Source organism: Thunnus albacares, chromosome 22 (assembly GCF_914725855.1).
Source record: "Thunnus albacares chromosome 22, fThuAlb1.1, whole genome shotgun sequence".
Lineage (NCBI taxonomy): Eukaryota > Metazoa > Chordata > Actinopteri > Scombriformes > Scombridae > Thunnus > Thunnus albacares.
This window is the reverse complement of record NC_058127.1, coordinates 7028066-7051922: the sequence shown is the minus strand read 5'-3', so window position 1 is coordinate 7051922 and position 23857 is coordinate 7028066. Positions and strand designations below refer to the sequence as shown.

The window sequence follows — 23857 nt, the reverse complement described above, 5'->3', positions numbered from 1 at the left end:
ACAGACAGGTGGCTCTGCATACCTCCATGGGTAAAAAAGGCTGAAGGGTACGATTCCCACTGGGGCCAGCTGCACCGCACATGATCCTCCACTCATGATACTGAAAGGTGTTTGGGATGAAAGGGTCCGGCGAAATTATTGCATGCAAAGTGTAGTAGAGGCTCGGAAAGCCGAGCGTGGCATTCTCCGCAGTGTGAAAGAACACAGATACCTCCCCTGGGTAGAGAGAGGGGTACTCATCCTCGATTACTCTATCTAGGTTCTCATGGAAAACACAGACAGCCAGGGCTTGAATCTCGGCTGCCGCACATGCATGCTCTCTTAATAAGCGCTTAGTGCCACATGTAGCTGCCCTCAGGTAAAAGAAAACAACTTAAAATCACTTGGATATTAGATTAGATGGCGTAAACAAAGCTAAATGAGCTGAATTCACCACCTGTGCCAAAGCGGGGTTAAGTCTTAACTTGAGAATGCGGGCTGTGTGGGGTCATCCCAGCTAGCTAGACCCTCGCTGACACTGTGGTTGGCTGGTACCCAAACTCACCAGTGGGCTCTCACATGATTGGAGCAACAACATGTTTTAGTAAACCTCAAGGCCCTCAGGCAAGAGGTCCACGGTTTTTGGAGAGCTCTTAGCATCACTTTGTGTCCACAGTATGTGGCTGAAAGATGTGAGGTAAACTAAACAAGGAGTGCTTTAACCTACAAGTGGAAAAAGAGGCCAACAAGTATGATAAAAACTCGTTAAATTGCAGGTTTAAAATACAGAATAAAGGACATAAGTTCACTGACTCATTAGACTTAAAAGGAAAACACTTTTTTCTCTGCTTTTATCTAGCAATTGTGGTTAGCATCTACCCTGCAGAGTAATGTTTTGTGGTTACAGCAGCATAAAGTTTTACATGCACAAAATAGATAAGATTAGTTTTGTTATACATGGCTAGATGTAGCTGATGTTATAGACAGAACATTACAATACTTCCTGTAAGTTAACACGCATTTCATTGCTAATCAGTCTACACTTTTATCAATGGTGGAAGAAGTATTTAGATCGTTTACTTAAGTAAAAACAACAACAGTGCAGATATACTCCCACATTCAAAATGTTCCCTACCAAGTGAAGGGACAGTAAGAAAGTACTATCCAAAGATCTGATAACATGCACATCACTCACAACACACACTCGAAACTTTTATTACATTTTAACTTTCGCTTTTGAATCTCTCTTTTACTTTTTGTCTCTTACTCTGTTCTGTGTTTAATGTTCCCATTGTTGCATCTTTCTTTTAATGAGTATTTGGGAAACACATTGTATTGCATCACTTTGTTTTTCATAAGCTGTATAAATAAAGTTATATTGATACATTGATGGTTCAGCTGCATTTAAATGTTGTAGTTGGTTGAAGTTGAGCTACCTTGAACTATTTTACAAGTTGCAGTTTAATCAATAAGTTGATCACTGTATGTTTTAGCTGTAATGTAATGTCGTGGAGTAAATAGAGTAGAAGAATAAAGTTGCATTCAATGAGAATACTTAATGTACTTAAATACAGTAGTTAAGTAAATATACTGTATTATTTTCCAGCACTGATGAAGACATAAATGTTTCTGAACTGTGGGTCAGCAACTGAATTGGGTCACATATTTTGGAAAACATTTTTTATTTTGAGAGTAAAAAAACTTACACAAGATTTGATGCCAAAGCAAAGCCTCCATATAAAAACGGCTTTTTGGGGTTTGAACAAGGTTTAATAACAAGGTCTAAAATAAATAACCAAAATATAAAAAGTTGACTCAAGACTCTGGGTATACTTATACCCACAGGGGGGAAGACTCCGGGTTCGCTGTTTGGCTCGTCTGCAGGTCCGGGATCAGCTTTCTACGTCTAAACAGTTGCTTGAAAACCTAACATCGGACTCCAGATCAGCCCCAGAAAGTCGACGCCTATTTATAACTTAGATAAACCCTGCGCGACGTGATTGGTTAGAGGTATTGACGCAAGGAACTCATTTTGGATTACGATTGGCTGTCGCGCCTGTCAGCGGATGTCAGTTAGAATGATCGTCCAATCAGAGCGCGTGTTTGACTCTTTGTTCCTCCCGTTTGGCCGGTGACGCAGAGGGTCATGTGTTGTTTGTGCTCTGGCCCGTAGAGATGTGTACAGGAGGAGAAGGGAACGGTTTGCTAACCGAGCTAGCCGGATCCTCCCGATTATAGAAACACGGCTGAACGTGGTCATGTTGCACACGGTGGGCTTCATTTCGTAAAGAAAAAAACAAAACAAAAAAGCCCGCATTGGAATACCTGCCTCGCTGCTAAAAGGGCAAAGGGACTCGTTTTTTTTGGCGGAATAACAAAGCCGGTCCGTGAGTATTGCAAATCTGAGCCGTGCGAGTCAACGTTAGCTGGCCTAGCCGGACTCCGGAGCTCGTCTCCCAAAACAAGAATGGGGTCTAGGTCCACTCGGATTAGCTTGCTAGTAAAGTGACCTTTGATTGTTTTCTCTGATGGCAAATTTCACGAATTACCAGGAAGGCAAGGCAGCGATGTTGATGCTGGAGACGCAGCAGAGGGACGTGGGGACGAAATCTGCGGCCGCCACCGCAAACGGAGACGGCTCGGTCGGGGAACCCCCTTCCCCGTTAATTAATATCGGCGGAGGCGGAGGAGGAGGAGGCGGCTCTCGCTTCCATCAACATTTACCGCCCTCCAACCACCTCCATCATCATCACCACCTCCTCAGCCACCATCACCCGCCAAAGGATCAACAGCAGCACCATCACTACCAGCTGGCTCCGCAGCAGCAGCATCTTTCCGGGGAAAACATCGCCGAGTCCCCGGGCAGGAAAGCCTCCTCCTCCTCCTCCTCCTCGTCTCTCAGCCAGGTACACACCGCCGAGGACCCCGCCGCTTCTTCCGCCGCTAGCGGCAGCGGCGGCGGCGGCGGCGGCGGCCATGTATACGCGTCTGTGAGCGTCGCAAATACCTCGGATGTTGTGGATGATATTCGCAAATGTGGCTATTTAAGAAAGCAAAAACATGGACATAAAAGGTTTTTCGTGCTGCGGGCTGCCAGCCACCTCGGGCCGAGCCGCCTGGAGTACTACGACAGCGAGAAGAAATTCAGGAACAGCCTGCGCTCTGCTGCCGCGGCCGCCGCCAGCGGTGGAGCGGTCGCCCCTTCTCCCCCGAAAAGGGTTATTTACCTCTACCAGTGCTTTACGGTAAACAAAAGGGCGGATTCCAAAAACAAACACCTCATTGCCCTTTATACTAAGGACGAGTACTTTGCTATTGTGGCTGAAAACGAGCAGGAGCAAGAGGACTGGTACGTAGCTGTCAGTGAGCTGATGAGCGAAGGCAAAAAAGGGCACTTGGATTCTGATGATTTAGATGATGGATATGGTACAGTCACCCCTGGTACTGTGTTTAAGGAGGTGTGGCAGGTGAATGTCAAACCTAAAGGACTGGGTCAAACTAAAAACCTCACAGGTGTGTACCGGCTATGCCTCTCAACTAAAACCATTCACCTCGTTAAGTTGAACTCTGAAACCCCCTGTGTTAACCTACAGCTGATGAATATCAGGCGTTGCGGACACTCTGAAAGCTTCTTTTTCATCGAGGTGGGTCGCTCCTCCTCTATCGGGCCCGGGGAGATATGGATGCAGGTGGATGACTCTGTCGTAGCCCAGAACATGCATGAGACTATCTTGGAGACAATGAAAGCCCTAAAAGCTTTTGCTGAGTTTCGGCCCAGGAGCAAGAGCCAGTCTTCGGGCTCCAACCCCATGCCGTTTATCACGACGCGGCGCCACCTGGGCAACCTGCCACCGAGCCAGACGGGGCTGCAGCGGCGGTCGAGGACAGAGTCGGTTGTTGGCACGCCGCCGTCGAGTAAGAGCTCGGGGGCTAGTGGTTATCGCTTCCGAACATCCAGCGAGGGCGAGGGGACGATGAACCGGCCGTTCCGCTCTGCCACAGGAAGTCTGGTTCACCTAAACTCAGCACGTGCCCATCACGGTCGTCAGGAGGGGGGCGGAGGCAGCAGTGGGAGTGGCGTCGCCACAGGAAACGCTGGAACAAGCACAGGCGGCGGACGCTACGTCAGAGCCATCCCGGGGTCGTCGTCCACCTACCATGCCCGCTCTGCCTCGCTCCCAGTCTCTCACTTCCCCTCCACCACCAGTCCAGTCAGCGTCTCCTCCAGCAGCGGCCACGGCTCTGTGTCAGACACGCTCACCCGCCCGTCGAGCGCCTCGATATGCGGCTCGCCATCCGACGGCGGTTTCAACTCCTCAGACGAGTACGGCTCCAGCCCCGGCGACTTCAGGTACTTCCGGGTGCGGAGTAACACGCCAGATTCCCTCGGAAACACCCCACCAATCAGAGAGGAGAATTGTCTAAACGATTACATGGCCATGGGGTGGAACCGGGAGGTCTTTGGCACCAGTGGGGGCTCTGGAAACAACAGCGGAGGTGACACGCCACGAGACGAGAGCACGTCGACAACGGAGGATGACCGCTTTTCTTCATCGTCACTAAGGAGGAGGACGCACTCTTTCTCCAGACCCGCTGGTGGTGCAACTGGCGGCTCTGGAGTGGCAGTTTACCAGAAAATGACCCAGACCAACTTCTCACTGGAAGAGGGATCTGATGTGGTATTACCATTTGGCAGTGGTTTACTCCGTGGTGGGCCCTCCTCCTCCTCTTCCTCGCTCCGCTCTGACTACAGCTCCTGCTCTGAGCACAGCCAGCAGAGCCGTCCCTCCACACTGTCCAGGACGGAAGCCAGCGGTGAACGCCCTCCCCTCTCCTCCTCCTCCTCCTCTGCCAAGGAAGACAGCGGCTACATGCCCATGATGTGTGGCGTGGCTGCGTCGCCGCGGGACACTCCTCCCGACTACATGCCTATGCAACCCAGCTCTTACTCGCATCACATCTCCCATTCCCCTCAGTTTCACAGTCCGGCTTTAGGTCCCCGTTCAGCCCATCACCACCCCCAGCTCCAGTCTCAATCCTCCACAGACTCCCACGGCTACATGATGATGCTCCCAGGGGGCAGCGGCAGCTCCCCCTCCCCTGTGCAGGCCTCCCCCAGCCCTCATAGTAGCTCAAGCATGGTGGGTGCCAGTGGGAGTGACAGCATAGCAGAGAGACCTGAGAACGGGGAATATATGGACATGTCGTACAGCAACAGCGGGGGGCGCAAGCTCTCAAACGAAGGGAGCAGTGGATACTACACACCTGGCACACCTGAGGGCACCTCCAAGTCTTACAGCCCTTATTTTTCCCTCCCTCGCTCCTACAAGGCCCCCACCAGAGAGAGGGATGAGAAGGAGTATGGGGAGTATGTTCCTATGAGTTCTCCTGCCAAGCCAGTTTATTCATCAGTTGCCACAGCATCGATGTCAACACCAGAGAAGAGGGGTGGAGGAGGTAGTAGCACCTCCACTCCCTCTCACCCACCGCCGCCTTACGGAGCTCACCACACGACCGCCGCAATGGCTGACCGGCGTGTTGTGAGGCCCAACCGCCTCCCTTTAGGCAGAAGGAGTTTTCACGGTCCACTGCGGGTTAGTGAGCCCTCCACGGCGTCTGCAGGCACCTCAACCTCAGTCCCCGCCACTGGTAGCTCATCTGAAGGGCCTTCCAGTCCCGGAGAGTATATTAATATTGAGTTTGGTGATCACTACCCCCACCAACAGCAGCCCCCCGCCTACCCTCTCTCTGCCCAAGACGAAGCACCTTCCCTGGGCTCCAGTGACAGCCGTCGCTCCCCTCCCCAGCCCCAAACTCACCAGGACTATATGAGCGTGGAGGTCGGTGTAGACCAGCAGGACAGTGCTGGATGTCTGGGTAAAAACCAGTCACCCAGACCAAGCCTTGTTGCCCCCTGGAACCCGCCCAGCTATATCCGACCCCTGGCTAGCAATCCTGGGACGCTGGCCTCCCCTGGAGTCCCTGCTGGAGGTCACTGGAGGTCAATGGGGGACGACTACACGGACATGACATTTAACCTCAGCAGAGGTGAGAGGACGCAAACAAGCCCCACAGCCATGCTGCAGCATCTCTGTGTAATAGAGGGACGTTACGGCCACGCTCCCTCCGCCTCTTCCTCATCCATTTCTCCCACTCTCCCTCCACTGAGCCCCAGCAGGGCACCGACACACCAGCTGGAGCCCAAGGTGGTTCGAGCCGACCCCCAAGGCAGGAGGAGACACAGCTCGGAGACGTTCTCCTCCACTTCCTCTTCTAATTCAACTCCCTCTGGAGGAGGACTAGGCCCCTCATCCTCAGCCACCCACCCCACACTGGCTAACCCCGCAGCCCCAAACGGATCTTACTTAACGGAGGGTCAGGCTTCCAGATGGGCCAGCTCGGCGTCTTTCGACAGTGTGTGGATGTCCGTGGAGGGTCTAGGGGACTCGCCGGCTCACCAGGCTCAGACGAGAGCCTCGGAAGCGGGTACGACCTCTGGGACCTCAGCAGCATCCTCGTCCTCGGGAACCGGAGCCGGTAGAATGTGCAGGAACATGTCCGTGGGTTACCAGAACGGCCTGAACTACATTGCCTTGGAGCTGAGGGAGGACGGGAGTAACGCGGGAGCCACGACGTCGGGAGGTGGTAGCAGCAACGGGAGCTCTGTGGCGGCGGCGGCGGCGGCGGCGGCAGCGTTGGCGGCGGGGACGGTGCCTCTGCCGGAGAACGGAGCCTATGCCAGTATAGACTTCACCAAATCTGATGGAGTCACCACGACAACCAAGGGTGAGTTAATACAAGTGTGTGTTTCTGTGTCAAACTCTGACATTTCGTTGTTTAAATGCTCTTCTCTGCTTTTATAATCATATTTGGCGGGAAAATCTTTTGTTTTTTGTGGCGTTTACGCAGCCAAAAATGTAGTTTCTTTGCATGATAATGAGTTTAAATGTGTGAGTAAGTGTTTGGGATATTTATTCCTCCCTGAAAAACCAAAATAACCCGAAGTGGTGTACGCTATTATTAGTCACATTATATCAATTTGCAGCTCCTGTAGTGAATCTATTTTGGATCAAGCCTCTGTGATCCTGACAAGGCTGCGTTCAAGCGCTTCGAGCAGCCAGCCGTTGTCTTTTTTTTTTTTTTTTTTTTTTTTTTGAAGGCATCTGTCCAGGGAACTGAAAGTCTAGGCTATAACAGTGCGCCTTGTACAGGAAGTGGCACCAATATGCGGTTCATCTTGAGGTCTGTGTGTTCGCGTCGTGTGCCAGCAGAACGGTAGACGATTAGCTCGTTGAATGAACTGAGGTTTATCTGAGGTCAAGTATGGACTGAATCACCCAAAAAAAAAAAAAAGAGGGCTCTGACTTCCTGTCTTTGTAGCTGGTGTTGTCTCTCTGTGCCTGTCTGTGCACGTGCTGCTGTTTTCTTTGTGTCAGCATGTATGCGGAGTGTACTTTTTCTTTTTTATGCGTGGGTGTTTGTGTGTTCACAGCCTTTTGTCTGCTGTAAGACTGTCATCCGAGACGCTTTTCTACATCTTTTGAAAAAATATATTTATTTATACAAAACACGGAAGAGAGCTCGGTGCCAGGAGGGGCGAGTTAGTATGATGACAAAACACATTAAAAGAGCCTCACGATGCAGAAAACCTGGCAGTAATTTAACAAAGCTCTTCCTTTTTTTTTTGTTGTTGAGATAGGTGTCAGTTGAAGTCAGCGGTCGTGTTTGAGATCATATTTCATTTGTAGTGTTGTTAAGCAAACTGTTAACTGTCTTCCGGTCGATGTTTTAGGGCGTCTCGTGACCTCTGCGGTAACGTTCAATCTTTTAACAACATCTCAGAGTTTTACAGCGTTCAGTGACCTTTTTTTTTTGTGCATCACTGTAAGTTAAAAAGCTGAATCATACTGCTTACTCATAGTCTGATCAATATGTATCAATGACTCTCTTGTTGTTGTTGTTTTTTGTATAACTGCCTTTGTCATTGTGATTTTGGAGTATTTGCTGTCAGAACTTGTGATGCAACGATTTTAAAATGTTGCAAAAATCTTAAATATGTCAAAAGCTGCGTTAAGAAAGAGGAAATGTGACCACAGATTTACACAATAATTTGTTCACTCCTTTCATCAGATGATCAGATCTGATAGATTATATTTAAGTTATATTAGTAAAATTATTCCTGATGTGTTCTGTATTTTTGGATTTAATTGTGCTTAAAATTTTGTCTTTTTTTCAGCCTTTGTTTGTACACAAAAAGCAAACTAAGAATTAATTCTTCTTCTTATTCTAATGCAGTAAATTATCAGCTACACAGACTGAACTTCAGTCAAAAATTAGCGCTGCAGCTAACTGTTAATTTAATATGTTTTAATATTAAAGTGATTAGACATCACAAGTTATCAGAGCCAGATGTCTTGAAATAGCTAAAATATCTTTTTGAATAACAGTCAAAAAAACACATTTTTCACAATATTTGGATAAATAATAATTCAAATCATAATATTTTTTAAAAACACAACTAGAAAATACATTTTTTTAAAGATAGTCAACTGTCAAAATATTTATCAGTTATTTGTACATTAAGTTATTTGTTTAGTTTGCTTGTTTTGTTTTGTTCAGTTCGTACTAAATAAGGATTTAAATCATTTTTAAAAAAATGTAGCTTATTAATCTTCATGATATGAATTAGAATATTTTCTGACACTGATATAAACCACAATATGCTGTAAAATAATCAAACATGATGTTTAAAGTGCTGAACTTCAGTATGTTGAGCACGAAATGAGACGAAACTCTTCATATATGGAAAAACAACAAGTTCTTTTTAATCACATCTTCAGAAGAGTTCATTTGGACGTCGCAGTTTGTATCTCTAATGTGTTAATAAGATCAAAACATTACGTGTCGATTCCCCAGAAAGTTGAGTAACAATAATATTGACTTAATCGCCTAGCGCTACCTCTATCTTTGTTTTCAAATTGCCTAATCCTGTTTCCTCTCCTTTTTTATACTTTTAGCTCGGACGTACAGTAGATGTTCTGCATTTCGTACAGTTTGCTGCGGCTTCAAAGGCAGCTGTGACGATTTCACATAGTTACTTCACATGTAAAGTCCTGACTTTGATGTGTATGTGTGTGTATGTGTGTGTGCATGTATATGAGAGAAAGAGCGATGTTGACACTCGGTGCTGACGTTAGGTCTCCGGTCGGTGTCGTAGATGGCGTGTACGAGGTTCAAGCGGGGATGAAAAAAGAGGATGTTTTGACTCTGTTTTCAGTCTTTTACTTCCTCTTTGATCATCTCTTCTTCTCTCTTTCACCCACTCTTCCTCCTTTTTTTTTTTTTTATTCTTTCCACCCTGCTTTTCCGCCCCCTTCCCCGACTTCCTCTCCCCGAATCTGTCGTGCTTGTGTGTGTGTGTGTGTGTGTGTGTGTGTGTGTGTGTGCATGAGTCAGGATTCTCTGCAAGCGCCGACTGACTCATTTGTTTATCGTGGTGCTGAACGGAGATGAAAGAGCTTGTGTGTGTGTGTGTGTGTGTGTGTGTGTGTGTGTTTGTATGTATTTGTGTGTGTGTGTGTGTGTGTGGCTCTCTAGCACAGATCAACTGACACTCAAAGCGCTGAAGCTCATCCTATTGTGTGTGTTTGTCCGTCTGTCTGTGTGTACTTTTTTCAGCCTCTGCCAGCAGGTTCATTAAGCATTTGTTTGTGTGTGTGTGTGTGTGTGTGTGTGTGTGTGTGTGTGTGTGTGTGTGTGTGTGTGTGTGTGTGCGTCGATCCACGCAGCTCAAGGTAACGTTCAGAAACGTTAATCGATGCCCACACACTCACGGAGTACGATCAGTCTCAGTCTGTGTGCGTTTACAGTCGTTGCTCTGCATCTAGGTAGGTGTGTGTGTGTGTGTGTGTGTGTGTGTGTGTGTTTGTATGCGCTGAGTCATGGCAGGCAGCCTTTTGATGTGGTGCTATAATTGCGGCGGCGGCGTGTCAAGGCACACAGCGGGGCCGAGAGGAAACGCATCATCATCACTCAGGAATGCACTTCCTCTCAGCTGCGGCGTTGAACTGATAGAGGCACACCTGGATCCTTGACCCAGAGCAGAGAGAGAGGGAGGGACCGGCTTTCTGTCCAGCTGTCAAGGAAATTTTTTAGCAAACTCTCCGAGCTCTAGATATTAAATAAAATATGAAGTAGGCGTGTGTGCATCATCTGGGTTTAAGGAAAGAAGATCACCTCTCCTAAAACTTAAATTATAAGGGGAAGAAATGATCATTTAGACACTTGATGATGATGAACTTTGAAGATATTGAATCATCTTTGCATCATCTTGTTTAGCTTTGAGACAGCAGTTGAGAGTGTTTTGCACAGTTGAGACTTTTTTATGTATTTTAATTTATCATGTGCATGTGATTCCCGTCTTTTCTTACCTGTAGATATTGTTTTATTCTTATAAATACTCAACATTATTACTGATGGATTTTTTTTTTTCTTCAGTGCACCTCCTATAACTGCAACAATTAGTCAATTAATCAATTAGTCAATCAATAGAAAATTAATTGCTCACTATTTTGATAATCAAATAATTGTTTTGAGTCATTTTTTAAGAAGAAAATGTTTAAATTTTCTTGTTCCAGCTTCTAAAATGTGAATATTTTCTGTTTTTTTTTTTATCTTTTATGACAGTAAATGAAATATCTCTGAGTTGTGGACTGTTGATCAGGACTAAAGAAGACATTCAAGGACGTCATCTTTGGTTTTTGGAAACATATATCGACATATTTCACCATTTTATAGACCAAACAGCTAATCAATTTATTGTGAAATGAATCTTTTAAGGGAGATCATCTAAGCACAAAGGTCCGCTTACTAGCATCGGAGCTTTCCACTGTATCTCATGGTCTTCTCATGAAAATAATCGATCACTGCAGCTCTAGTATACTCAGTATTTTGAGGGGTTTTGTTGACTTTTGATTAGACAAAACAAGCTATTTGAAGACATCACCTTGTGTTTGTTAAAGTTTTAATCATTTTTCACAGTTTTCTAACATTTTATAGACCAAATGATTGATTATTCCCGCCCAAAATCTGCAAAATAAATGTTAGTTATCAAAAATATTTGTTAGTGTCAGCCCTGCTCCTGATGCTTTTTATGTGACATGATAATAAAAATTCATAAAAAATCATATTAGGGTACTTTTCTCCACCCATCCCCACTCAAAACTTTTTAAAAGCGTGTAAGTGGCTGACACACGTACAACAATAAGCACTGCTTCAATGTTTTGGTCAGTGAACGCATCGGTAGAGACAGTCAGTGAACGTAGGATCGGGAGTTCGGAGTTGTGGCGTTAAACGTTACAGAAGAGAAGATGTTTTAAGATGTAAGTGACAGTGGTGGGAACCTGCCCTTTTCTCCCTCTCCCTCCCCCTCGGCGTCACCGGCCAAGTGGATACGAGGTGGTAAAGGGTTAGGCAGAGTGTGAGGCAGGGTTATCAGGCAGAAAGCGAGGAAGGGGGGGGGGGGGGGGGAGAGAGTAAGATGTGAGAGAAGGTGGTACGAGGCTGCCCTTTCCTCTCTCGTTCCCACCTCCACGGCCAGGGTCTTCTATATTTACAGGTCTATTTCCAGACCGTCATGAATTTATGGGCCGGTCCGAGGCATGCGCCGCTCGTAACAGGACCCCCCTCTTTTTGCTCAGTGCCTGTTGCATGCAGAGGTAATTCACTCTCTCTCTCTCTCTCTCTCTGTCCCTCTTAAATAGCCAGATATGTACGCGCCCACAGATGTTAGAATTATTAACTATCATGCATGCACACAAAGCCACTTTGACTTTAAGCAGCCATTCGGACTGTCACAGGAAAAGTATTTGTGGTTCTTTAAAAAGCCCCCCCTCACCCCCCCAACCCCCAACCCCCCCCCCCAAGAGCTCCAAGAGTCTGCCTGCGATGCCCATTTTAGCGTTCATTTAGCAAATAAATAATGTTAAAATAACTTGAGCACCTTAATTCAAAAAGCAATGACATGGGTAAAATGCCTTTTTTCAGCATGGGTGGCCTGCAGCAGAGAAGAAGCATGGGAATCTATAAAAACCGGGCAGAGTCGGTGTCCGTCGAGCTAAACGGGGGAATTGAACCTCTAACCCTGGGCGTGTTGGCGCCAGCAAGGGCTCCCATTGGTCAATGAATTCCTGAAGTATTACGGGATTTAAGGAAGTGTTTCCCAGAGTTTAAAAAGTCAGGTTGACGTCTTGCTTTTCAAGGACAATCTGGATGTTTGGAAACTAGAAATTTGTTACATAGAGATGAATTTGCACTAATATATCATTATGTATTATTTTTTTTTAGCACATTTCTTTGCATTTTAGATGTTTCTCAGCTGTTATCCTCCTCCACAAAAGCATTAAAAAGTCGTGCCAATTAAAGCGACAGGCGATGATTGAGCTCCGCGAGACCAAAAGTGGTGTGTGTCTTAAAGTCCTCGCAGTGCTTACTCAAAAGAGAAATGTTGTGTCTCATTGGTAATAAATGGACCTAAACACTGTCAGCTATGTGGTCCGACCGTCGCACGAGGGTTGTAGTCACTCTTTTTTAAGTGTGGATTTCATTGGTGGTCCCTGAGCATTACTCAATCAACGAGGCTCCCGTTTCACTCAAACACGCAGGAGCTCTAATATCTTCGTTATTTCTTTTTCTTTCTCTTTGCTTTCTCTCCCTCTCCTCTCGTTTCTTTTTCATACTTCTTTCTTTTTTTGTGTGTGTGTGTGTGTGCATGTGTGTGTGTGTGTGTGTCTCTCGCTTCCTCCCCGTCTCGCTGCCCTAAACTCAGACACACGGTAATGATAAAGCAGGTTTTTTTTTTTTTTACTAGACTACCCCTCGACGTACTGGAATGTGCCGTCAGATAACTTTATTAGACAAAGACCGAACCTGTGTGCAAACATGTATTTGAAAGCGCACTCAAAGTGTGCGTCAGACATTTTAACACACACACACACACACACACATTTGTTCTTCTTTTTGATGGCAGCCGTCTTCCAGATTTCGGTGACCTTTTGACGGGCACGGTTTGAACAAAGCAGGAAAGCTTTTTTCCTCCTCCGTTGACGTAGATGTGGAGATAAAATAGAGTTGGAACATTTTCATCAAGTGTTTATTTTGGCAGGAATTTTTATTTTAGCTAAAAAAAATTTTAAAAAAAGGCTAATTTAAGTCATGTTTTAGTCATCACATGATGCCTTATTTGAAGTGTTTGTTTGCAAAAATAGTTGGACTTCATGTCTGTTAGTGACTATTTGTTTTTGTTTCTTTACGGTCAAAATTTTGTCACCAACACTTTTGTTAAGTTCAATTTTAAGTCAACTTTTAAGTCAGTTTTCTGATGTTTTGTTGACCAAAACATGTATTAAGTAAATACTTGATACTTGATTCATTGATAAGGAAATTCATCCAGAGCAGCTGTAATTTGCAGTCACTCATGAATCTTTATTTACTGTTGAATTATCTTAGTGTTTTGTTACAGATTTGAAATATTTTAATGCAGATTCTCTGTAATCATTCAGCTTGTTTTTGCTTCATGAATCAGATTTATGCCCCATTAAAGAGATAAGCTACAAGTGGTTGTTGTTCTTGTTGATCAGGCAAATTTTGGAGGAAAAAACTCACAACATTGCATTGCTATTGGGTATTTATTCTTCAAATATTAAGCATTTTTATTTAATCACTTTAAAGAGCTGACCCAGGCTAACGGCGCAGATCTCACCAGTAACCCGGATAAACTCGGCCAGGCTGTTTACAGCTTTCAGCAGTCTGAGAGCAGCGGATAGCGGCTAGTTAGCATAGCTAGCATCGTTAGCATAGCATCACCGTGTCGCGCTGTGTGTAGCCCTGATGTTTCCGGCTGCACCTTAGCACAAGAAGAAAAGTTAAGTTAAACGTTTGTTATGAGAAATAAAGTTGTTCTGACTGTGGCGCCGCTACACTCTCATTCATCGGCTCTTATTACGTTCCACTCGGGAGCAGCTGAGTCACGTGAGACACCTAGTGGTTAAATTCAGTATGTCCGGTACGATTTTTGGCTTAATATCAAACCGGTTTAAGAATTTTTGCAACCCAACCCAAGCAAATCTTCTGTCAGGGGATAAAATCCTGATATTTGCTGATTCAGGCCTCTCAAGCACGAAGATTTGCTGCTTTTCTCAGTTTTGTAAATCAAATATCTTTGTGTTTTTGGACTTTTCATTGGAGAAAACAAGACGTCATCTTAGGCACTGAGAGCTTGTTATTGCTGTTTTTTTTTACAGGGAGTTTGTAGACTTACGACTAAGGCCGGTCAGTGACTCAAACAGCAGTGTCTGCTTCTTGTTTTTATTCGTCACACCGACGATAAGAGCTGTTCACGAGGTAAATCTTCCAGCCCGTTCTGCGTTCTGCACAGTCAGGGTTCAGCTTGTGAAGGCAGAAAGTGTAAAAAAGTCTTTCAAATGTCACAAAAAACCTTTATGATTTTCAAATATTTTTGTTGTTGTTTGTTTTATAGAAGATAAAAGTGAGTAGAGCTGCAAAGATTAGTCGATCGACAGAAAAATAAGTAATTTTTCAAGCAAAAATTCCTGCTTTTCTCTGCTTTATGCTATAATAAACTGAGGTTTTGGACTGTTTTTCAACTTAAAATGTCAGCTTGGACTCTGGGAAACCGTGATGGGCAATAACACTAATTTTTTTTGACATTTTATAGACCAAACAATCATTTAATTGAGAAAATGTTCCGCACATTAATCGGTAATGAAAACAATTTGTTTCTCCCCGAAAAGCACCGACCTACTGCTCTCGAAAACCCTAAAATATTCAAGTTTGAAACGATAAAGCTAAAAAAAAAACCGCAAATGCAGATCCAGATGTGCGAGGAGAGAGGGGGGTGGGTGGGAACGAGCACTTTTGATCACTTTAAATCCCCCACCCCACCGTCCCGTCCGCTTTTTTCCTTTCTCGATCTGCACTTAAAAGGTCATCGCCTCAGCTGTCGAGCCAGCCAGTGTCAGGTCAACACGTTACGCTCACTGTTCACTCCCATGATGCCTTTCATCTGTTGTCCCAGCTGGGTGAATGGGGTTTTAGGGACAGAAAGAAAGAGAGAGGAGAGAGAGAGAGAGAGAGAGACGGGCGGGTCGGTGAGGGCAGAGGGAACGACGGAGAGAGAGAGAGAGAGAGAGAGAGAGAGAGAGAGAGAGAGGAATTGAGGGCGTTTTTAATGGTGAGAAAGAGAAAGAGAGAGACGGTCACGGCTCCGAACACCTGCCTGTGTTGCAATGACACAACAAGCTGTTAGCTAATGCAGGTGTTTGGAGAACAGTGTTTTTATAACCCGATTTTGTGGTGTGTGTTTGTGTGTGTGTTTGTGTGTGTTTGTGTGTGTTTGTTTGTGTGTATGTGTGTGTGTGTGTTTAACTGAGGTCAGCTCAGGTCAGTCAGGCCCGTGTCCTAAGAGCGTTGTTTTGATCGAAGTCCACGCCTGCAGAGAAACCCAGAGACCTCAGACTGCTCTCTCTCTCTCTCTCTTTCTCTTTCCCTCTTTCTTTCTCCTCTCTTCTTCTCTCTTTCTCTCCGTCTCTCTCTCTCTCACACACACACACACAAACACAAAAACAGATTCAAATTCGCTGTATTGACACGACCATAATTAAGAACAGGATTGCCAAAGCTTGTTTGTTGTACAGTGTTTACGATTCTAAGTATCGTCATAGGAAATAAAAGCACTTAGAGGTCTTCAAATGCCGAATTAATAATGCTGTGTGTGTTTGTGTGTGTGTGTGTGTGTGTGTGTGTGTGTGTGTGTGTGTGTGTGTGTGTGTGTGTGCAGATTGCAGGAAATGGGTTGTAATGGTCTTTTTCATGGCGTGCTGGTTTGTACAAACTGCTGCAAAGAAGAGTCTGCCGTCCGCAAACCTCTCATCCAATCTGATCATTACCGTATTGGCCTGAATATACGATGACCCTGAATCAGAGAGAGCGCTTATTTTCATTATCGATTAATTAATGTCTTCTTTTGTCCCGACCGACAGTCCACAAGCCAAAGATAAACGATCAGTTTACTGTCATAGAGGCTGAAAAAAAACATCACATTTGAGAAGCTGGAATCAGAGAATTTGGCCTTTTTTTCTAAAAAGATGACTTGAGCTTTAATTTATTTATTGACTGATTGTTGCAGCTCCACCCTGAATGTAAGATGCCTCCCGCACCCTCTTTTCTAACACCTGTTTTTGAAAAAAAAAGACTTTCTGTGCAAACAACAGACTTTCACACTCGTCTTCTAGGATTCCCCTCAGATATTATGAATCCAAAGAGAAGCAACTGCTCATCCTCGAAGCCTTTTGTTCTTGTAAAAGTAAAATTTTTCCATTCTGTAGCAGAAAAACACGTTACATGAGTCCTCAGAAACTCCTTCGAGTTAAACTGAGCTAACAAAACACTTTTAGTGCCGACTGACTCACTATAAACGGACTTGGAGACACTCGTTAGCCTAGCAACATTAAAGCTACAAACAACCGGTAATGCAACACTCTCTGAAGGTTTTACACCATTCAAAGAGAATATCTGATGTTATCAACACTTAAATATCTAGTCCACAAATATAAGACAGCTCACATGTTTTAAAATGTAATTTTCTGAATAAAATAGCCTTAAATTCAGGCAGATGTAGGTTATTCTTTCCTTCTTTCCTCCCAGCAATGTTTAAAACAGATTCCCTGAATTGCTGAAAATGTCCATATCTTGAAATGTTAGAAAATTATTTAAAAAAAAAAAAAGCCCTTTATCAATTCTTAGAAGCCAAAGTGATGTTTTCAGATGTCTAATTATGTCCAATTAACAGTTTAAAATCTATAGATAATCAGTTTATTATCATGTGTGACACAAAAAACCTGCAACAAGCAAATATTTGACTTTTTTTCCTCTTAAAAAATGACTATTATTCAATTATAAAAAAATTCTTTCAGTTAATCAACTAATTGTTGCAGCTTTTATGGGAAATTAAAAGGCATTTTTCACTGTTTTATGATATTTCAATGAATTGAGAAAATAATAGGAGCATTAATTCATGAAATTCATTCATGAAAATAATTACTTGCAGTCATATTCCTCTATGAAAATACAAACACTATGATACATAGTATATTATAATTAAAGAAAAACAAGTTTTGGTGAACAAGTCATTAAAATAATTGCAAAAAAGAAGACAAATTAATGTAATGATAATTGTGAGAACTATGGAAGAAAACATTTGATGGAGCAGCTCAGCACAGTTTCATGTTGTTCTGCTGGTTTTTCTCTCCGGCTTGGCGAGGACATATTTTTCTGCTTCCATGGAAAAGTCACAGTTTTTCACCAAGTAAATATTGAATTTTGTTTTGGTCCTGTTCCGTCTCAATGGTCAGCCTGTGGTCACTCTAGTCTGTATTTACTTAATGTCTCTTTCAGTTTCTGGTCATTCACGGTGCTCAGATGATCGAGGGCCTTATAAAATCCGTTTTAATATTTCCCCAAATTACAGTGTTTTCCGTTGTAATTTTTTCCTGAATTCTGCCTTTTTTTTACAATTTAAGCACATTTTGTCACCAGAAAGTGTGTCTAATCATGTGTTGGATAAATAAAATTACAACAATTCATTAAGAGAGTATTTAAAATTGAATCATACATTGAATAAAATGAATAAATATCAATGAATTTGTAATTTTTTAAAATTAAATAAAGTGCTTCAGTACACAGTACGCTCAGACATTAGCATGAAGAAGTGAAACAGATATGTAAGCGCTATGGCCTGAAGTAATCCTTCACATGTTTGTGAGTGAGAATATAATCATAGAATAACATTGGTAAAATGAGGCTTATAGTGAAGGGATTTAAACAGCGATTTGCTCATCATACCAATGTCAGAGTGAAGCCACAAACCAGCTGTAGGGACGGTTTGATCTCATCCACACGTTTACCCACCGTCCACTTCTTTATCTGAACTCTTTGAACTCTCACTGGTTCTTTTTCATTATTGAAAAAAAAAAGAATTAATTCAGAACAGGATTAGAATTAATTTATATTTTAAATAAAACTAAATATTGTTTCAAGAGCAGCAACAGTAAAGTTACTGTATAAACTCAATAATATCTCACTGGAAACAAATCTAAAATGTCAATAAAATAAATAATATTCCTAAAATCAAAATACTGAGTGAAGTTTAGAAAGATTGAAGAACACAGACATGACTCAGTATCTTCCTCCTGTTTACAAAAATTTGCCAAATTTTAACATTTGTGGCAAAGATAAACAGTTCGACTACATACAGACAGATTTCGTTTTAGCTTGTTCGTAACAATTCGCTATTAGCTTAACAAGCGCGCTGTGGTCGTGTAAAATATACCGGAAGACTGCGGATAAAGCAGGTGGAAATATCACTTTTCTACATGATTATGCTTGTTGAACAGATGGTTTGATAAATTTCTTACTGGCTTTTTACTCGCAAAGGTTTTATTGCACTTAGAGTAACTTCACTTCACCTGGTTCATGTCTCCACTGTGGCCTCTCTGCTCGACTTCGCTCCGTGTGTGTGTGCGTGTGCGCGTCAAACACAGAGATCAGAGGAGAGGACAGAGAAGCAGTAGACCGTAAATGACAGCAAAACGCAGTAGAGACTCTCAGGATAGTTTTTTTTTTTCTATTCATTCGGCTTAAGTGCTGTGAAAAAACACTTATGCGCTGCACCTGAGTCTTGACTTTGTCTTCAGAGCCTCCACGCAAAACGGTGACGTATGTCCCCGCGTGACCTGAGCAGCCGTCGGCCACCATCGCCCTATCGATCGGCGCTGATTAATCGGTCGACCTCTAGTTTTGATAAATTACTTTCTTATTATTGGCTTTTTACTGGCAAAGCTTTTATTGCACTTTCAGTAACGAGAAATTTTTTTTTTTCCCTTGTTCACTGTGTCCACTGTGGCTGCTCTGCTGCCCGCTGTGTGTGTGTGTGTGTGTGTGTGTGTGTGTGTGTGTGTGTGTGTGTGTGTGTGTGTGTGGAGGAGCTGAACACTTGGTGAAACTCCAACACAGACAGCAGAGGACAGAAGCTGCGCACCCCTAAATTAACCAAAACACGGTAGAGACTCTCAGCATAGTTTTATTCTGTTCATTCAGCTCAGGCGCTGTGAAAAAAATGCTTAAAATGCCGCAGCTAAGTCTTGTAACGGTAGAGAAAACCCTGATTATTGTAAATTGCGTCCACATTTTGGCAAATTCCACGATATTCCATTTTTACGATCAAATTCTGCGATTCTTTTCTGTGTTTTCTTCAACACAGAAATCACAGGGCCCTAAATCTGCCACAGTTCTGGTGGTTCATTACTTTTATTTTACTTTTTTTTTTGTTAGCTGTAATTTGGTTGGACCAGGTTGCGTGAGGGCTGAGCTGAGTCCTCTCTTTCTATCAGTCTGTCCGTTCATCCCTCCATCCATCCATCCATCCCTCCATCCCCGTGGCTAACAAACAGCGGAGCAGCATTCCAGCAGTGCCCCCTGTCAAAGCATCTGTATTGTGGCGTGCTGCTCACATTGTTGTGTCAGACAAAGCCTCGCTCTCAGTGGAATAACCCAGCTGGACGGCGGCCATCGCCAGGGTCATTCGGGGCCGCTGGGCCGCACCAAAACAGCCGACCTGACAGCCCGAGTCCGGCCATGATAGCAGGGCAGGAAACAAACATTATATATATATATATATATATATATATGTGTGTGTGTGTGCGTGTGTGTGTGTGTTGGTCTGCTGGCAGCAAGCAGAATCCAAAGTTCACCGTCCGTGCTCACTTATTTACCAGACAAACAGATTTTTTTTTTTCTCTTTATATGAGTAGTTTGAGCCCGATCGGTCAGAGATGTCTTACATCTGTGCTGCTTCTTAAAAAAAAAAAAAGAGCCTCCAGAAAGTGAACATACCTTGATAATTATTGTACAAAAGCCAAAACACTGCAGACTTTAAGGCTGCAACTAACGACTATATTCATTATTGATTAATCTGTCGATTATTTCCTCCATTAGTTGATTAGTCGTTTGGTCTATTAAATGGCAGAAAATGGAGAAAAATGTTGAACTGTTTCCAAAAAGCCCAAAGGTGCAACTTAAAATGTCTTGTTTTGTCCACACTAATTGTCCACAACCTTAAAGATATTCAGTTTACTATCAAAGAGAAGTGAAAAAAAAACAAAATATGCACATTTATTAAGCTGAAAGCAGAGAATTTAGGTATTTTTTCTTTAAAAATACATTGATTAAATGACTAATCAGTGCTGATCTACTCTACTTACTGTAAGAATTAATTGCTGACAGGTAATCTGTGGATTGTTTGCATAATTTAAGCCTTTTTAATATTCCTTTAGTGTTAATTAACTTGTAAGAAACGTGATTTTTTTTTTGTGCCGTATTGTAGATAAATTCATTTACCAGCATGGTTGCAGTTAATTCCCAACAATGCTGTCAGGTGGGAAAAACCTGCATCTTCAAAAATCTTCAAAAGCTTTGTTATTCTAGACTTTTGTGATTAAACAGTGAGGTTTGATTTATAGTCAGGACCCTTTAAACTCCTTCAGAAAATAACCAAAATTGGGAGAAGCGAGGTTTTCACCCCTCTGCAGCGGTGTTTGGAAGGCCGAGCCTGAACCCAGACAGATTCCAGTCAAAATTAGTCAGCTCCACTAGGCTTCAAAATGTCCAAAAACAACTAATAATGTGAGTCCAAAACCACTGTCAGAGCCCGAGCCACATTCCAGATCCTGTATGTGTGTGTGTGTGTGTCTCTGTATGTGTGTGTGTGTGTGTCAGGCTAATAGAAAAAAGTTTTGTTTTGGCCACAGTAGCTTTGCCACCTTTCTGAATTCTTCTTGTTTTATGAGTCATCTGAGTGTCGAGAAAAGAGTTTTAGTTTAGTTCATGTATTTGTCAGTGACTGTGTTTAATATATAAAACAATACATTCATTTAACACAAGAAGAAGAAGAGATGTATCGTATCAGGTTTAGCCACTAGCTGATTTCCATCTGCAGTCTCTAATCTAATCAACCTGTGAAAATTTAAACATTTAGCAGATTAGATTTGTGTGATATGATGATATATAACATTAGGTAATATGTAATATCTACTCTTTAAAGCGTCTAATCTATTCTGTTAATATTTGTGTGTGTTTTATGCCTTTTATAGCCAATGATGCCAATAAAAAAGAAGGAATTTTTAATGGAAATATTGGATTTTTTGTATTATTTTCACATCAATGTGATAAAGTACGTTGATTTGATAAACTGTCATGCAGTTTTTCTCTTGGAATAACCAAAAACCACCAGTCCCATCTGGTTTTTGTATCCATTAGCTGCTTTTTTATTGATTTTTCATGCATTTTACTATATAAATATCACAATATAAAGTTATATATATTTACTTTTATCCATGTTGTCCATCCTTATAGCAGCATCTAAAGCCTGACTGATGATCAACAGGCAGGTGTTATTGGCTACACACTTTGGCTTATAAAAGATATATCGATATCATTTATTTATCGTTAATTATCAGCGGTGTTTGAGCTTTTTAATAAATAATTAATCAATTAGTCCATTGACAGAAAGTTTAACTGGCAATTATTTTGATAATTCAATAATCATTTTAGTAATTTTTCAAGCAGAAATACCAAAATATTCACTGATTCAAGGTTTCAAAATTGAGATTTTGTTGCTTTTCTTGGTTTTAGATTATTGTGAATTTATTATTTTGGAGTTTTGGACTGTTGGTTGGACAAAAATTGTCCAACCAACAGTCAAAAAAATTTGATGACGTTCAGGACCTTGTGATGAGCAGTTTTCACTGTTTTTTTTATGTTTTATATGATTGATTAATGGGGAATATATTGAGCAGATTCAGTACATTTCTGGGTCACCGCACATTAAATAATCTAATCTGAGGCTCAGTGTTTCAGGAAAAGTTGCTCACCTCCGTGTGATGAGTCATGGTCAACAGAAATCAACTCCCACACACTGTTTACACTTCGGTCAGGCGTCCATCGGCTGGCGAATATAATATTTACGGTGTTTGCTTAAGAAAATGAATATAAGTCACAGATGTTTATTGCTTGTGTGTTTGTGCGTTCGTGTTTGCGCCGAAAGCTTGTAAAGACGGACGACTCACTAATGATCTCTTGTCTTTTTTCCTTTCGCAGACTGAGCGACGGGACGACAGAGGTTTCCCCACCCTCCTCTTCTCCTCCTCCTCCTCCTCCTCCTCCTCCTCCTCATCTCTCTGCTCGGGGCACTTGACTCTGCCTGTGACCTTTGGCCTTCCCCCCCCCCCACCACCACCCCGCTGGCGACCTCTGACCTTCACTCAGACTGAGAAACCGCTCCCTTCTGGACGCAGAAAACAACATCATAACAGATGGCAAAAACGCTTGCAGTTTTTTTTTTTTTTGTTTTTTTTTTTAAGTGTATTAGATCTTTTATTTTTCTTGTGTTTTATATGCATATCTTGTCCTGTTTTTTTTTTTTTTTTTATATCACCCCCCCCCCTCGTCCCTCCCCCTCCCTCACGATCGATGCTGCCAGTGTGTGCTGCTTTTTCCCCTCTTGTTCAACAGTCAGCGGTCAATGAACTTTGACTGAGGGGGGCGTCAACAGAACCGTAGAAAGTCTTATATCAGATGGTTCTGCTTCTCCGTACGGTATTAAAAAAAAAAAAAAAAAAAGGGAGGCTGGAATACTAAGCAAAGGCATTATGGTACAGACTTGGAAACTTTTATGTTGCATTGAATTTAAAATATTAATTTTTATCCTTTATTATTATTATTATTATTATTTTTTTACCCCCCTTCCATGTGTAATCCACCCTCAATATGGTACCATACAGTTATTACATTGTGGACAAAGTTGTGGTAGAAAATGTATATTTTTATGAATGAATCACCCCTTAAATGGTACGAGCTCGTTGCTAGATGCGTTTTAGCTTCAGAGTTAGACACGTGGCATTACACAAGTACCCACGCTTGTTCCCGTACTCACCACATCAGGTACAGACGCCCCTTTTGGGGGTTACCATTGGAGTACGTTTTTTTTTTTTTTTTTTTTTTTTTAAACGACCTTAGCGGGCCGTTTCCAAATAGGAAGCAAAGCTACGGTACGGCGCCAGTATGGGTTCGTCACAGCGTACTAATGCGATGGGGGGAAAAAAACCTTTAAAGCATTACGCTCCTCATATCCTGTAGCACATATTATTTATTTGTTGCAATAGGTACAGATATTCCAGTACATTTCTTCGTTTGCTTTCACAGAGACGGTACTCAGCAGGGCGGGAATAATAACGCTGGCCACCGGCGGTCGAATGCTGGAAAGTTTTGTCTGTCTTTGTTCTCCGTAAATTGGCACGGAGAGGAGACAGAGGTCTTTAAAGGGATAGTTTGACATTTTGGGAAATTTGCTTTTTTTTTTTGCTCAGAGTTAAATGAGAAGATTGATATCACTCTCATGTTAAATACGAAGCTACAGCTAGCAGCCTGTTAGCATAGCTTAACATAAAAACTACAAACATGGAGACACAGTTAGCTTAGCTGCATCTCAATTTAGCAAAATCCACCCACAGTCCGATCAAAAACCAAAGTGTTAAAATGCCTTTTAACTGTTTTACACAAACTTCCTGTTAGGAGACAATCCTGCACATAAATCACTGTAAAACAGCAAATTGTCATTTTTACACTTTTACATACAGATTAAACAAACAATATAATGTCAATAAGTGAGCTTTAGAGGTGCTGGTTGGTGGATTTTGTTATGTTTAACCTGTTCTGTCTAAACCACAAGCATTTCAGACACGTTTGG

At 42.7% G+C, this 23857-nt stretch overlaps 1 protein-coding gene across 1 annotated transcript; it reads left to right on the top strand.

Annotated features, from left to right (window-relative positions):
* Positions 1–1722: 1722 nt before the first annotated feature.
* Positions 1723–22511, top strand: LOC122973672 (insulin receptor substrate 2-B). Its single transcript, XM_044341379.1, has 2 exons — positions 1723–6765; positions 22210–22511. The coding sequence occupies exons 1-2, from the start codon at positions 2508–2510 to the stop codon at positions 22212–22214; spliced, it is 4263 nt and encodes a 1420-aa protein (XP_044197314.1). The 5' UTR covers positions 1723–2507; the 3' UTR covers positions 22215–22511.
* The last annotated feature ends 1346 nt before the right edge of the window (positions 22512–23857 follow it).

What these genes read in the sequence shown, in the direction of transcription:
- LOC122973672 (XM_044341379.1), top strand. Translation starts at nt 2,508, where the DNA reads ATGGCAAATTTCACGAATTACCAGGAAGGCAAGGCAGCGATGTTGATG.